At 41.8% G+C, this 15,008-nt stretch overlaps 1 protein-coding gene across 1 annotated transcript in view; it reads right to left on the reverse strand.

Annotated features, from left to right (window-relative positions):
• LAMA3 (laminin subunit alpha 3) overlaps positions 1–15,008 on the reverse strand; it is a 254,054-nt gene that overhangs the window by 120,476 nt on the left and 118,570 nt on the right. The window contains exons 19-23 of the mRNA XM_040632383.1: positions 12,110–12,266; positions 7,074–7,206; positions 5,106–5,248; positions 2,502–2,599; positions 1,857–2,010 (exon numbers count right to left, since the gene is read on the reverse strand). Of these exons, the coding sequence (XP_040488317.1) occupies positions 1,857–2,010; positions 2,502–2,599; positions 5,106–5,248; positions 7,074–7,206; positions 12,110–12,266 (685 nt within the window). The remainder of the gene's footprint in view (positions 1–1,856; positions 2,011–2,501; positions 2,600–5,105; positions 5,249–7,073; positions 7,207–12,109; positions 12,267–15,008) is intronic.

The raw sequence follows: 15,008 nt of genomic DNA on the forward strand, positions 1-15,008 counted from the left end.
AATAGTATCCATGAGGCAGCTACTATTGTTATCCCCATTTTGTATAGTAGTAAATACTAGAGAGATTTTACAGCTAGTCACTGATGACCCAAGACATGAAGGCAGGCAGTTCCACTCCAGAACCATCTTGACCATCACACTCCACATGGTTTCCAGAGCAGGGATTACTCTGCATTGCTCCAGGTGGCTAACGACCACCAAAAGTTAGCCTACCTCTAGAAGTGACTCCTGCACTGATTTAAGTATTCAACAGAGGCTAAATGAATGTTTAATAAGGATAATTTAGAAAGGATTCCTTCACAGGAAGGGGAATCAAATGATTTCTAAGACCTCTTCTAAAGCCATTAGTCTTTGAATTTTAGCACAATGATCTAGCACAGCACTGTCCAATAGAACGTTCTGTGATAGCAAAAATACCCTATGATCTGTGTTTTCCAATAAGGTGGCCACTAGACATATGTGATTCTTGAGCACTTGAAATGTGGCTAGTGCAGTTGAGGAACTGGATGCTTAGCTCTACTTAGCTTTAATTAATTTTAATTTATATAGGCACATGGGCTAGTCACTGCTGGACTAGACAACACAAGTCTATAAGCATTTAGATAAAATGGTAAAACACACTGTTAAATAAAACTGGACAGCCCAGCGCTTAGTTTAATGCATCATGCAAATATGGCTCTGCCCAACACCTCAGTGCTATGGCTCGGGGCTAAATCAGAAGGACACTTCCTGATGAGTCATCAGCGTCATTTCCTGGAGACTGGCCCTTCTCAACAGCACCTGCCTGCTGTCTGGGGAACACACGCACACAGCTGTGTGTGTGCCCATTTATGTACGTATATGCATGTGTGTGTGTGCCCAGCATGGGTTGGGAGGGATAGAGCAGACTGCTAGAATGGAGTGGAAATGAAACCCTTAGTTTTTCTCTATGCATCTCTATATTGCTTTACTTGTTACAACAAGTATCCATACATTTTTTTTTGCAAAACAAAAACTCTAATAAAATAAAATGAAATGAAGACTAAAGAAATATCCTTAAAATCCTATAATAGCTACCCTGGAAATGTTAGCAATATCGTTTACAAAAAGGTACACATCTAAACATTCAGTGAGAATTAATACCATATATGTTATCAGTATACACATTGAAGCACGAACTTTTGCCTCAAAGGTACAAAACAGAGAATGCTGTAGAAAGTCAGGAACGGAAATACAGTAAAGGGAAATTTTTCCTCAGTGTCTTTATTGTGAGGTGTTGCTTTGTGTGTTCCTAGTGTTGATACACAGGACTTCTAACCCAAGTCTTAAATCAGTAGAGTCTTGAATTGTTTTGAGGCTTACAAAACTCAGGAAAGAAAAGCGATGCCCAAACCTGTAGTAACCTGTCCTCTAAGCCATGAGGGAGGTGCCTTGGGATGAAGCAGTTCCAGATTCTGAGCTCAAAGAAATCAGCCCTTACAAACTGCTTAGCCTGAGGGGCTGAACAGTCAGTGAGCATTGCATCCATTTAGGGTAAGCTGTGTAGTATCTGGAGGCCTTCTAGAAAGATCTTGCCCTGAATCAGGTAGAGCAGGACACACCCTTTTAAGTCTAGGGAATAAAAAGGAGAGGCTTCTGTGATTGCCCACGTTCCCTGCCCTGTCTAGAAAGTGCCCGAAGACGAACCCTCCTATGCTCCGTGTGGCCTACCGCCCAGCCACAACCTGGATCAGAGAACTCAGTATACCTATAATTAACACCGCTGAGAAATTCTTCCAGGTTCCCCTGAATTTGAGAGGCAACTGCGGCCAAGGGTTTTCAGCAGACACAGACGGGAGGTAGTAATAGCTTTGACAGTAAATAAAAGGCTGCCCCACCTCTGTCCCACTGAGGTCCGCCATGACTGGGTGCGCGGGGGTGGGCTGCCTCACTGCCAAGGGTCTTGGCTCCCCGTCAAGCAGGAAGTGTCTGGCCTCACAAGCCAGGGCACAGGGGAATCGGGTCACTGGCAAATGCTGGTAAAGCAAGCAACTTCAACAACAACAACAAAACACAACAGTTACAACCGAGAACAAAACACAGCATCAAAGTGCATCCCCAAAGGACTCTTTCCATTCCATGCACTCATCGCTCCCTCAACAAATTCCTACCACGGGCCTGCAGTAGGAATCGGGTGGTAAATGGTCATCTGCGTGAAGAATAAAAAAAGGAAAGGTCCATAAACCCGGGTTCTATGTTAAGCCCTCCCCTCAGCAGAGGCACGACTCTGAGGGCATTACTTGGTCAAGCGGCCGCATTTCCACAGCCTAGAGGGTGGGCGTCTCTCTAAAGGCCGGCCACCGGGTGCAAAGTGCTTTGTGATTCTTGTACCTAAGACAGTTGACGGCCTCAGAGAAAAACCACAGTTAAATAATTATCCAACGCATCTTGCCGTGGTCGTGAGGCTGAGGCCTCTCTCAAATCCCTGCGCCACAGCTTCCCAATTCAGAGGAGCCCGATGGCGCCCCGCTGCCCGTACTAACTTCTCCCGCGGGGGTCCCGAGTGGGCGCACGGCTGGGTGACCGGCAGCTGCAGGGAGGACGCCTCATAGTAGTCCCTGGGAAGCAGCACCAGGTAGTCCTAGCGAACGAAGACCAAGAGGACAATTACTCATATGACGGTGGCCCTTCTTGAGTGATCAAGCCGGCAAGCATGCCAGCGAGGTTAGTAATAACCGGGTGAAGCTCGCTAAGTCACACTCTCCACAGCAGCTGCTTGGTTCTGCGCCCTGACTCCCCAAAACGCACAGAGCGCCTCGCAGCACGTGCTTCAAGCATCGGAGACAAGCGTCTCAGGCTGAACGTTTTTGTATTCCAAACTCGGGGGCTGGGGGGAAATGCCTGGGTGGCTCAGTCGGTGAAGCGTCTGCCTTAGGCTCCGGTCATGATCCCAGGGTCCTGGGATCGAGTCCCCCATGGGGCTCCCTGTTCAGCGGGGAACATGCGTCTCCCTCTGCCGGCAGCTCCCCCTACCCCCGCTTGTGCGCGCTCTCTCTCTCTCTCTCTCAAATAAATAAATAAAATCTTGATTTAAAAAAAAACTTGGGGAAATTTTACCCTCGCTTCTGGATTGTGTATAAATTCAAAACTAAACAAAGATAATAAACTATCAACTGATAATCTGGTCCTTTGAAGTCCCGGTTGCTTTCATCACCACACATCGGAACGCTGAATTGCCGGTCGTGTATTATGGCTTTTTATTCCCACAGCAAAGCAACGCTTGCCTGGCGTGGTATAAAACATGATGTTTTGTGATCCTGGTGAATCACAGGCTGAAACTGGCTGACCGCCTGTCCTAGGAGATGAGAGGAAGAACGTGTGCCACGGAGTGTGCCAAAGGAAGCCCACGGCGTAAATGCAGCTAAACAGCTCTTCAGGAAAGAGCAGACCTCCAGGTTTCTGAGACGCTGATGGTTTGACAGCTTAAGAGCAATGCTGGCATCACCGCCTGTGTGCAGAGGCAAGGAAGGGGGATGTCTGCCACAACTCTGAAGAGACTCATACACCGACCATCAGGCTTTTCCTCTCTTCAGGGCCCTTATCGTGTCTATAATGGAGAAGAAGAGAAATGCATGGAGAGGAAAAGTAGCAGATGGTGGCCTAGGGGGCTCCGTGGTCTACCACCGGGGGCTCACTACCCCAGTGGGCTTTAATGTAACAGTGGTTATTGTTCTCTTACTGAGTTTCCTTAGGTGGGGACTGTAGCTCCTCATTGCTTTATGGTCCCATAGATCCTAGAACAGTAAAGGTTGATAGTAGGTGTTCAATAAAATATCTCTGGAGAAAACAGGATCATAACATGGAAGCATATATAGGAGTCGCCATACAACAGCACTGACTGAACGTCATGAAGCATTTTCCAGGCCCGTGGAGTAACATAATGACCTCCTTTCTTTCCATTGATCCAACTTCGTACCCATCATTGGCACCTATGGGATTTTCCCTGTCCTCATGTCTAATGGCTATGAAAAATGCTACAACTTTTATAAAGCAACAAAGCTTTCTACCAAGAAGATGCAAGAAAAATAGGGAGCGAATGAATAGCATAAACTGTCACATTATCCTCATAAGATCCCAGATTTGGAAAGGACCTATCTACGTAAACACTGTCCCTATCACAGGGAAGAGGCAACTGAGGCAGGCTTGGAGTTAAAGAACTTGCTTAAGATTTGCTAACGTAGCCGATCAAAAGTTTTGTGCCAGAAGGAAAAGCTTGCTATTTTCCACTCTAACTGCCCAAAACCAAGTGTTTGCCAAAGACGTCATTTTCAGAAGACTTTTTATAAGATACCAATTTCTCAGATAGCAGTTTTCATCCCTTAATTCCCCGTGGCTTCTCCAGCTATTGTATTAGTGTGCAAGGACAGAGCTGTGCCCTTGACGCTGGGTTCTTTGTCTAAGGCCATCTGTGTGGTGAGACTATCGCCTACGTTTGACGTAGAAGAAGGCAGGGAATGTCAGAGAAGCATGGGCTCTCCCTTCTCTTTCCGCCACCAACAACTTCACTGATATTAGGATCTGTTCTTCTTGTAGCTTCTTCTGATTCATTCCGCACAATTCCCAGAGAGGCTGATTTTCTAAGATGTCCTTCTGATTCACAATGAAAAATCCCAAAGAAGCTTTTGAAGGGCGGGGACATATGCCCATTCAGGTTTTGTTTTTATTCTGATAACTTTGAGTCATTATGAGTTACAGTTGGTTTGGTTTTTTTGTCTGAAAGGAGCTGGCTGAAGAATATAGAAGATATTTTAGGGGGGCCTGGGTGACTCAGGTGGTGAAGCGTCTGCCTTCGGCTCAGGTCATGGTCTCAGGGTCCTGGGATCGAGCCCTGCCTCGGGCTCCCTGCTTGATGCAGAGCCTGCTTCTCCCTCTCCCACCCCCTCATGCTCTTTCTCACTCTCTCAAATAAATATTTTAAAAAAAGATATTTTAAGTTGGCTTCTGTGTCATTTGAGGGCAAATGTCACCACAGTTTCCTGTGTCTAAAAGGGAGCTGCCTGTGGTCTTATGGTCGCTGTGGGTCACTGTGGACGGACCATGCTAAGGGGGGAAAGAATCCCACAGAACTCTCCATGCAGGTCTCTTACCAGGAGGACTCCCTCTGATTTGATACAAGCAATCCATGTCCCTGGTGCAAGTGAAAATGGGTCTGCCAAACCATTTCCGGGGACGGTGACAAAGGCTGGCTCCTTACTGGGCGGGAAGATGACTTCTTTGCTTTGAGCAGCGCCTGTCGGAAATAAAAAGAACCGCCAAAGGCGCTTGTCTAGCTGTCACTGTTAGGATTTTGGATATTCAGTTTTAAACATTCAATTTCCATCTGAAAAAGTCAAAGGTGGTTACTCATCATATTTACTGATTTTATTTTTTTAATTGTATGCTTGCATCGCCTATGCATAAAACAGATTAGAAAGATATTGACGTGAGCAGTGATTATGTACCCTAGGATTGTGAGTACTTTTTAAATTCGTTAAGTGATTAAGTATATTAATCCATTTAAACTGCTTAGAGAAGTTCATTGCACATAGTAAGTCTTTAATTCATTACATTTGATATTAAATTATTTTATTCTTTTAATTTCTATTGAAGAACACGTGTTCGTTCTGAAATAAGAAAAAGGTCTGGTTTTCTGTTTGTTTGTTTTCCAGATGCAAAGGTTTTCTTCTGCGTGAAACAAATAGAGGACCTCCTCTAGAAGGTTCAGAAACAAACCAAACTGCTGTATCTGAGCCCACCTGAGCCTTTTTCTTCAGAAGAAACATTTGGTCCAAATCCTTGCATTTCCTCTACAAACGTCCACTAGATCTAGGTCCGGGACACGAGGCGGTGCACACAGCCAGCATGGCCTTTGCTCCCCAGTGGTGGGACGGGAAACGTGAGGGATTATGGGCCAGAAAACAGGAGAATTCAGCACAGCGTGAACAGTCACATTCGGGAGGAAGCACAGGTTACCACGGGAATACACAACCAAGGCTCCTGACTCAGATGTGGGGGTTTAGGAAAGATGTCCCGGGGGTCGGGAAAACAAACCACAATGTGCTCCACCTGTTTGAGCTAACAGACAGCCAACTGCGGACGAAATGTCAGCTAGGAGGCACTGGTGTCTATGAGAAAGAGTTTGGGGTCAGAAGATTCCAACTTGTCTGCAAGGACCAGCTGCGCCCTCAGGCGATTCACTAAGCCTCTCGGCTCTGCTTCCTCTTCAGCCCTCATCAGTTCACAAGCTTATCTTGCAAGGACACCAATGCCAAAGTGCTCTGTGTATGCTAGAGCGAGCTGGCGAGTTCTCCTGTCGTTCGTCATCAGCCAGCCTCACGACCTGGCTGACACGGCTCAGCCGCAGCGTCGCTGCCCCGACGACTTCCCACGGATGCTGAACAAAGACGCTTGCATTTCGATCTTAAATTAGATTTCTATGGGCACCATTTTGTGTCCATGTGGGATTCCCAGTGCTTCCTGGAATCTGTGGCCAAGAAAGGTAGAAGCCCTAATTCTTGCAGAACAGACTTCCAGGCCTCAGCTCTGATGAGACCCGCCCTCTGACAGGCTTCCCCTCGGCCCTCAGGAAGCCCTCAGCCCTGAGGTTTGCACGCTCCTCTCTGGAGCTCTCGTGGGCTTCACGCTTTACAGCATCCACCTTAAACATTCCTCTCCTCACCCATTTCTCCTTGGCCTATTTGGTGTGCCTGAAACAATGGGAAAATTTAGGGCTGTAGGCCAAGCTCCCTCCATACCCCCCAGAGGTGACAGCCACACTCCCGCGAGTGAGTGATACATTAGCTTTACTCTGTGGTGATATCATAACCCCTGGGTTCAGCCAAGATACACAGGTTGTTATGTCAATTTTTCTCAAAGACAGTTAATGATAAACTTGACAGCAAAATTTGAATAAGCGGAACGTTTAGAGATTGAAAAGGTAGCAAAGGACAGGGCACCCTCGTCAGACTACGCATCAGACTTCAGCTTTTCTCAGGAGGTAACTTTGTGAAAATTGGAAAAAATATTTCACTAATTAATCATTTCCTAATCCAAAAGAGGCTTGAACCTTTGCCTACCTGCCTCAGCCCAGGATGGATAAATAGTCACGCGACCGGATACGGCTTCAGTTCCAGGGTTGATGTATTTCAGAATAACACGAAACAAAGACTGACTGGACTTCCCCACATTCAGCAGGATCCTCACTTCATTCTGAAAAATACCAAAAAGCCATACAGTATAGAAGAGACACCCGGCTAAAAGAAATGCTAGCCAAACAGTGACTATACTCCATTCAGGTCTCACTAGTGGACTTGTAATGTGCACACACACTCCCTCTCTCTCCCTCTCTCTCTCCCTCCCTCACTCACTCACTCACACTCAGCAAGCACCAAATAACTAATTCCGTGGAGGATGGACATAAGCAGGCCTCACAATAAATTAAAAACACTTACAATTAAAGTTACAGTGAAAACCTGTTCGCTTAGCAACTGAGATCCTCTTTGCACCCTTCTGGAATCAGGCAGACAGAGTGAATATTAGCTGGACTAGTTTAAGGAAAGCCACAGTGACAGGGGTAACCACCATGGGCTGGGAGAAATGCAAAGGCAGAAGAGAAGGAAAGGACAGTGTTATTGGACACCCCCACCTCCACAGAGAAACCATTCCAGGGTTCTGTTCACATACCTAAAATTCTAAATGGTCACAGAAACTTATGTTGGCTAAGCAAAGCTTAAAATACCCCAAACACATTAGTGATAAAACCTGGATGTAACTAAAATATGCCTAAGTCATATGCAATTGATCTCAATCTCTATTCAAAGAGAACATGGGCCTTTTTTTTTTTTTAAGATTTTATTTATTTATTTGACAGAGAGACAGCGAGAGAGGGAACACAAGCAGGGGGAGTGGGAGAGGGAGAAGAAGGCTCCCAGCGGAGCAGGGAGCCCAATGTGGGGCTCGATCCCAGGACCCTGGGATCATGACCAGAGCCGAAGGCAGATGCTTAACAACTGAGCCACCCAGGTGCCCCGAGAATGTGGGCTTTTTAAAAAATTATTTTATTTTTTTCATTGTGGTAAGTTTACTCTTTCAACCCCATCCCCTATTTCACCCATGCCCCACACCCACCTCCCCTCTGGCAACCACCAGTCTGTTCTCTATAGTTAAGAGTCTGTTTCTTGGTTTGTCTCTCTCTTTTTTTTCCCTTTGCTTGCTTGTTTTGTTTCTTAAATTCCACATATAAGTGAAATCATATGGTATTTGTCATTCTCTGTCTGATTTTGCCTAGCATTATACTCTCTAGATCCATCCATGTTGTAACAAATGGCAAGATTTCATTCTTTTATATGGCTGAATAATATTCCATTCCAATAATAAAATGGACAATCCAACAAGAGGATATAACAATTGTAAGTATTTATGCACCCAACATGGGAGCACCCAAATAAATAAAACAGTTATTAACAAGCATAAAGGAAATAATCAATAGTAATACAGTAATAGGGGACTTTAATACCTCACTTACACTGATGGACAGATCATCCAAACAGAAAATCAACAAGGAAACAGTGGCTTTGAATGAGACACTGGACTGGATGGATTTAATAGACATATTTAGAACATTCCATCCTAAAACAGCAGAATACACATTTTTTTCAAGTGCACACAGAACAGTCTCCAGAATAGATCACAGATTAGGCCACAACACAAGCCTCAATAAATTCAAAAAGACTGAACTCATACCATGCATCTTTTCTGACACTATGAAACTAGAAATCAACCACAAGAAAAAATCTGGAACGAACACAAATACATGGAGGTTAAATAACATGCTACTAAACAATGAATGGGTCACTCAAGAAATCTAAGAAGAAATAAAATATTGTGTGGAGACAAAGGAAAATGAAAATACAAAGGTCCAAAATCTTTGGGATACAGCAAAAGCAGTTCTAAGAAGGACATTTATAGCAACACAGGCCTATCTCAGGAAGCAAGAAAAATCTTGAACAACCTAACCTTACACTTCAGGATGCTAAAATAAGAACAAACAAAACCCAAACCCAGCAAAAGGAAGGAAATAATAAGTGGACAATCACAGCAGAGATCACAGCAGAAATGAACGATACAGAAACTAAACAAACAAAAATAAAAAAAACAATAGAACAGATCAATGAAACCAGGAGCTGATTTTTTGAAAAGATCCACAAAATTAACTCTCTAGCCAGACTCATCAAAAAATGAGTGAGAGAGAGAGAGAGAGAGGACCCAATAAACAAAATCACTAATGAAAGAGAAGAAACAACAAGCACCACAGAAATGCAAACAGTTGTAACAGAATATTATAAGGAGCTGTATGCCAACAAACTGAACAGCTTAGAAGAAATGGATAAATTCTTAGAAACATATAACCTATCAAAATGAAAGCAGGAATGGAAATTTTGAACAAATTACCAGCAATAAAACTGAATCGGTAATTTAAAAACTCCCCCCCAAAAGAGTCTAGGACCAGACGGCTCACAGGCAAATTCTATCAAACATCTCAAGGACAGTTAGTACTTATTCTTCTCAAACTATTCCAAAAAATAGAAGAGGAAGGAAAACTTCCAAATTCATCCTATGAGGCCGGTATCACCCTGATACCAAAACCAGATAAAACGCTACAAAAACAGAGAATTACAGGCCAATATATCTGATGAACATAGATGCAAAAATCCTCAATAAAGTATTACCAAGCAGAATCCAACAATACATTAAAAAAAATCATTCAGCATGATCAAGTAGGATTTATTCCTGGGATACAAGGGTGGTTCAATATTTGCAAATCAATCACTGTGGTATGTCCCATCAATTAAGAGAAAGGATAAACACCATATGATCATTTCAATGGATGCAGAAAAAGCATTTGACAAAGTACAACATCCATTCATGATAGAAGTCCTCTGCAAGGTAGGTCTAGAGGGAACATACCTCAACATAATAAAGGCCTTATATGAAAAACAAACAGTTAACATCATATTCAGTGGTGAAAAGCTGAAAGCTTTTCCCTTAAGGTCAGAATAAGACAAGGATGTCTACTCTCACCACTTTTATTCAACGTAGCACTGGAAGTCCTAGCCACGGCAATCAGACAACAAAAAGAAATAAAAGGTATCTAAACTGGCAAGAAAGAAGTAAAACTCTACTATTTGCAAATGACATGATACCATATACAGAAAAAGCTAAAGACTCCACTCAGTGTGGGCTTTCTAACTTGACAGAATTGGAAAATAAAAATGCAAAAATGTATAAGGAACAAAGTTAGGGGTGATTTGACAGATACCACCAAGGTCTGCTGTTGAAAAATACTAAGAGAGGGGGCGCCTGGGTGGCACAGCGGTTGGGCGTCTGCCTTCGGCTCAGGGCGTGATCCTGGCGTTGTGGAATCGAGCCCCACATCAGGCTCCTCTGCTGGGAGCCTGCTTCTTCCTCTCCCACTCCCCCTGCTTGTGTTCCCTCTCTCGCTGGCTGTCTCTGTATCTGTCAAATAAATAAATAAAATCTTTAAAAAAGAAAAATACTAAGAGAAACTCCATCATTTGAAATTCATTTCCTTTGCAGGGAGCCTGGGTGGCTCAGTCGGTTGAGTGTCTGCCTCTGGCTCAGGTCACGATCTCAAGGTCCTGGGATCAAGCCCCAGCTCAGCGGGATCCTGCTTCTCCCCTCTTCCTCTGCCCCTCCCTACCACTCATTCTCTGTCAAATAAATAAATAAAATATTTTTAAAAGAAGAAATTCCTTTGTGTTAACTAGTCATTCTTTCAAATTGTAAACACTTGTGAGAAGGTATCCACCTTGACTGGACTCTGTCATTCACATCCTATTATGACTTAATGACTTAATGACTCCACTGCTTTTTTCTGAATCATGAAGAACAGAATGCTAAAGAAACTGAATTTTTTATTGGGGAGAAGGAGAAAGCAGTGAGGTCTTAAGATCCTAGGTACTGTTGGGGCGACTGGGTGGCTCAGTCGGTTAAGCACCCAACTCCTGGTTTTAGCTCAGGGCTTGATCTTAGGGTCCTGAGACTGAGCCCCGCAATCTGCTTGAGATCTTCTCCCTCTGCTCCTCCCCTTGCTCATGCATATCCTCTCTCTCTCTCTCTCAAATAAATAAGTAAATCTTAAAAAAAAAAAAAAGGGGGGTCCTAGGTACTGTTTGAGAAAGCAGCGTGATGAGGGACCCTGGTCAGGCACGAAGCAACATTAGAACCAATGACGGCTCTAAGAGAGCAGTGGCCCTGTCCCTGTTTCTCTAAGTGGTGACTTATGTAAACATAGCAAGTATTAGTCTGCTAAGGACAAATATTGGGTTATCAGGGTCATCAAGTTACCTCTTTTGTTCTGAATTTCTCCACTGAGAAACACAGTTTGAAGAGACCAACCTCAAAGAGAAATCCTGAGAACAAAACTTCTCAATGACTATACAGAAATTGTTGGCTGTAAATACTGCATAAGTTCTAAAGGTAACGAGAAAATGTGTAAATTCCATAACCATTCCAACACAAAGCCAAGGGAGATGGATACAGTAGAGAAGAATGAAGGAAAGGAGAAACACAGGAAAGAAAAATAAAATACCACTAAAATTCCTCTTTTATCTTAGTTTCTATTTATAGAGTAATTCAGGGTTTAAAAAGGCAAAACAAAAACAAAAACAAAAACAAAAAACCAGTGCTGGTCAAATATCAACAACACACACATTATTGGAATTATTTAATTCAACTCATTTTTATTCTCTACAAATGTCTTTAAAGAAAAGTGTCTCTTGTGTTAACATATAGACTAATCCAACTTGGGAAACAACTTCTTTTAAAAAGTCTCTAGAGATAAACACTAGTTTTCTTTAACCCCTTCTTTGTCTGATTTGGTGACCAAATTAAATTGACGATAAACTGTGAAACTGATACATATACTATCAGTTAAAATCCAATCCTACCCCAAGCCCCATCCATAGTCTGGAGAAAAAGAATCCTGGAGTCAGTTTTGGGGACAGCTCACCTTTTGGGGGGACTCACTGAGAGTGTCATGGGTAAGTATATGCCCCACCCTGCCAGGAAGCAATTTCTGCAGGCTACATACCTGTACCGAGGTCATCTGAGCATATCCTCTCCAGCTAAACTCAGGGAACTCCAGGGGATCAAATCCAAATCGAAGTTCTCTTCCATTAGGTGTGGTGCCATCTTCAATCTCATACTTCATATGATGCAAATCCGGGAAATAGTAGTTGTTTTCAGGTCTTTGGTAAGTAAAAAGTAAACATGGAGACAGCAAGTTAGGTTCAATGATAATCCAAACATTCTTTAATCTCAATAGCTACTGCTAACAGAGCTGCCACCAAATCAACAGAATACAAAAAAGAAGAAATGAAAGAGCCACCCTCCTGCTTTTTCTTTAAATTATTGCTTTCATTTATGTAAACATTCACATAAAACACACCCAACACCTATCAGTCTAAGCAACAAAATGAGAAAATCACTTAGCACAACCCATAGCAGTAACATCCTTTAATATGTTCTAAATGGCGGGGCGCCTGGGTAGCGCAGTCGTTAAAGCGTCTGCCTTCGGCTCAGGGCGTGATCCCGGTGTACCGGGATCGAGTCCCACATCGGGCTCCTCCTGGGAGCCTGCTACTTCCTCTCCCACTCCCCCTGCTGTGTTCCCTCTCTCGCTGGCTGTCTCTCTGTCACATAAATAAATAAAATCTTTAAAAAAAAAAAAAATATGTTCTAAATGGTTGCCAACAACTTAGCAAAATCAAATTAGGTTACTTACTGTAAATCCATCCAACCATTCATTCATTCATTCATTCATGTACTCATATTCACTCATACAAATATCAATACATACGTGCCAGGCACTATTGCTAAGTACCATACACACAACAGTGAATGTGACATAATATATTTCATATGCTAAGTTTACAAGTTAGATACATTATTCTCTATAATATATATTTTTAATCATTAGATTGATTTTTTAATGCCTTGTATTTTCTTAAACTGTAAGTGTATAGACAGATTCAAGAGTCCAATAGTGGCGATCACAGAGGAGGATCAAAAATACTACATTGCTTGGGGGACATTTCATAGTCAAACAATTTGAAGTTCTTCAAAATGACACATTTGACAACCCAGTCACAAACTAACAGCAGTTAGTGGGTTTAAAGCCATAAAGATCATTTAGTCAAAGGAAATAAAAGGTCATGGCCCTATATTGCAAGCAGAATTACAAATGCTCACAATTTCTCAGGAAGCGATATACAAAGTTCCTTAAAAGTGTTTGTACCCATTGACCCAGTAATTCTACTTCGAGGAATATATTCTAAAGAACAATTTTATATATAGTGTCAAAGAATTAACATAAAAGAATGTTTATAATAGTGAAAACTTAGAAACAATGTAAATGTACAATATGAAATAATTTAAAAATTATGAAATAGTGTGTAACCATTAATATTTCTGAAGACTAATGATAATGAAAAAGGTCTGCAATATCCTATGAAGAAATCGATACAAATTTTATGAAGAAAATATAATACTAATTTGTATTCATAGAAAAAACCTAGAAAAAATATACAAAAAATATTAAAAGGGGTTATCTCTGGGTGGTGGAATAGGTCTTTTTTTCCTCTTACTTTTACATACTTATTAAAACTTTACAATGCACATATATTACATTTATTATCACAAAAATTATTTAGAAAACAAAGTGAAAGTGAATGTTTTCTAAACTTATAAGAAAAATGAACAATGCTCAGGTAATATCATAAACAAACATTAGGCAGGAATTTAATACAAAAAGACGAAAGATTTACCAACCCGGAGAAAAGGCAGCATGGCATCTTCGATGCTGGTTTGCTCTCCTTGTACCCTAGTTACAATTTACCGCTAAATCAAAGGACGTGTTCTAAATTTCATATGTATGTGTTGGCTGTAATGTAAAAAATCAGTATTTTTGCCTCAGGGTGGGTAATTTCAATCCTATTCACTTGTATTATTTCTACATGAAAAATAGCTAATTGCCCACAGATGTGGGAGGAAAAAAAAACTTACCCTGGTGAAGTGGGGGAAGCTCACTTTATCAACAGGAAGGTGGGAAGATTAAATGTAGGTGGAAAATGTTTCTAAACCTATTTACAAAATTCCTCTGGTCCATCATATACCTCGTTGGTCTGCAGCAAAACATTCGCACAGATGTGTCCTCCTGCACAGACCCTTTATTAAGTGACCCAGCAGTGACTGCCATTTAGAAATGACTGAAGAAAGCTCAGCTGGGTTGTTCTGACTTTTAGAATTCAGTGCTGAAAACATCAAAGGAAAGGGGAGAAGCGCCATACTACCTAAATATAGACAATTTACTTTAACTACACTAAAGATTTCTTTATGAATCTGTTGAGAATGCAGAAGTAGTGAAGATACTTGCAATTTAGACACTGCAATTCACAGTTTCCAGCTCATGATTAAAAGCCAGAATATTAAAAATTAGTTTTTTCTTCCCTCCACTGAGAGAAAATTATGGATGGATCACAGTTTCCAAAAAAAAAAAAAACTATATTGATTTAACAGATATATTCAGAACATTCCACCCTAAAACAGTGGAATACACATTTTTTTGAGTGCACACAGAACAGTCTCCAGAATAGATCACATATTAGGCCACAACACAAGCCTCAAAAAATTCAAAAAGATTGAACTCATACCATGCATCTTTTCTGACCACAGTGCTATGAAACTAGAAATCAACCACAAGAAAAAATCTGGAACGAACACAAATACATGGAGGTTAAATAATATGCTACTAAACAATGAATGGGTCACTCAAGAAATAAAAGAAGAAATAAAATAATGCATGGAGACAAAGGAAAATGAAAACAAAGGTCCAAAATCTTTGAGATACAGTAAAAGCCGTTGTAAGAAGGAAGTTTATAGCAACACAGACCTACCTCAAGAAACAAGAAAAATCTCAAATAAACAACCTA

This window comes from Ursus maritimus, unplaced genomic scaffold, assembly GCF_017311325.1.
Source record: "Ursus maritimus isolate PB19 unplaced genomic scaffold, ASM1731132v1 scaffold_18, whole genome shotgun sequence".
Taxonomy (NCBI): domain Eukaryota; kingdom Metazoa; phylum Chordata; class Mammalia; order Carnivora; family Ursidae; genus Ursus; species Ursus maritimus.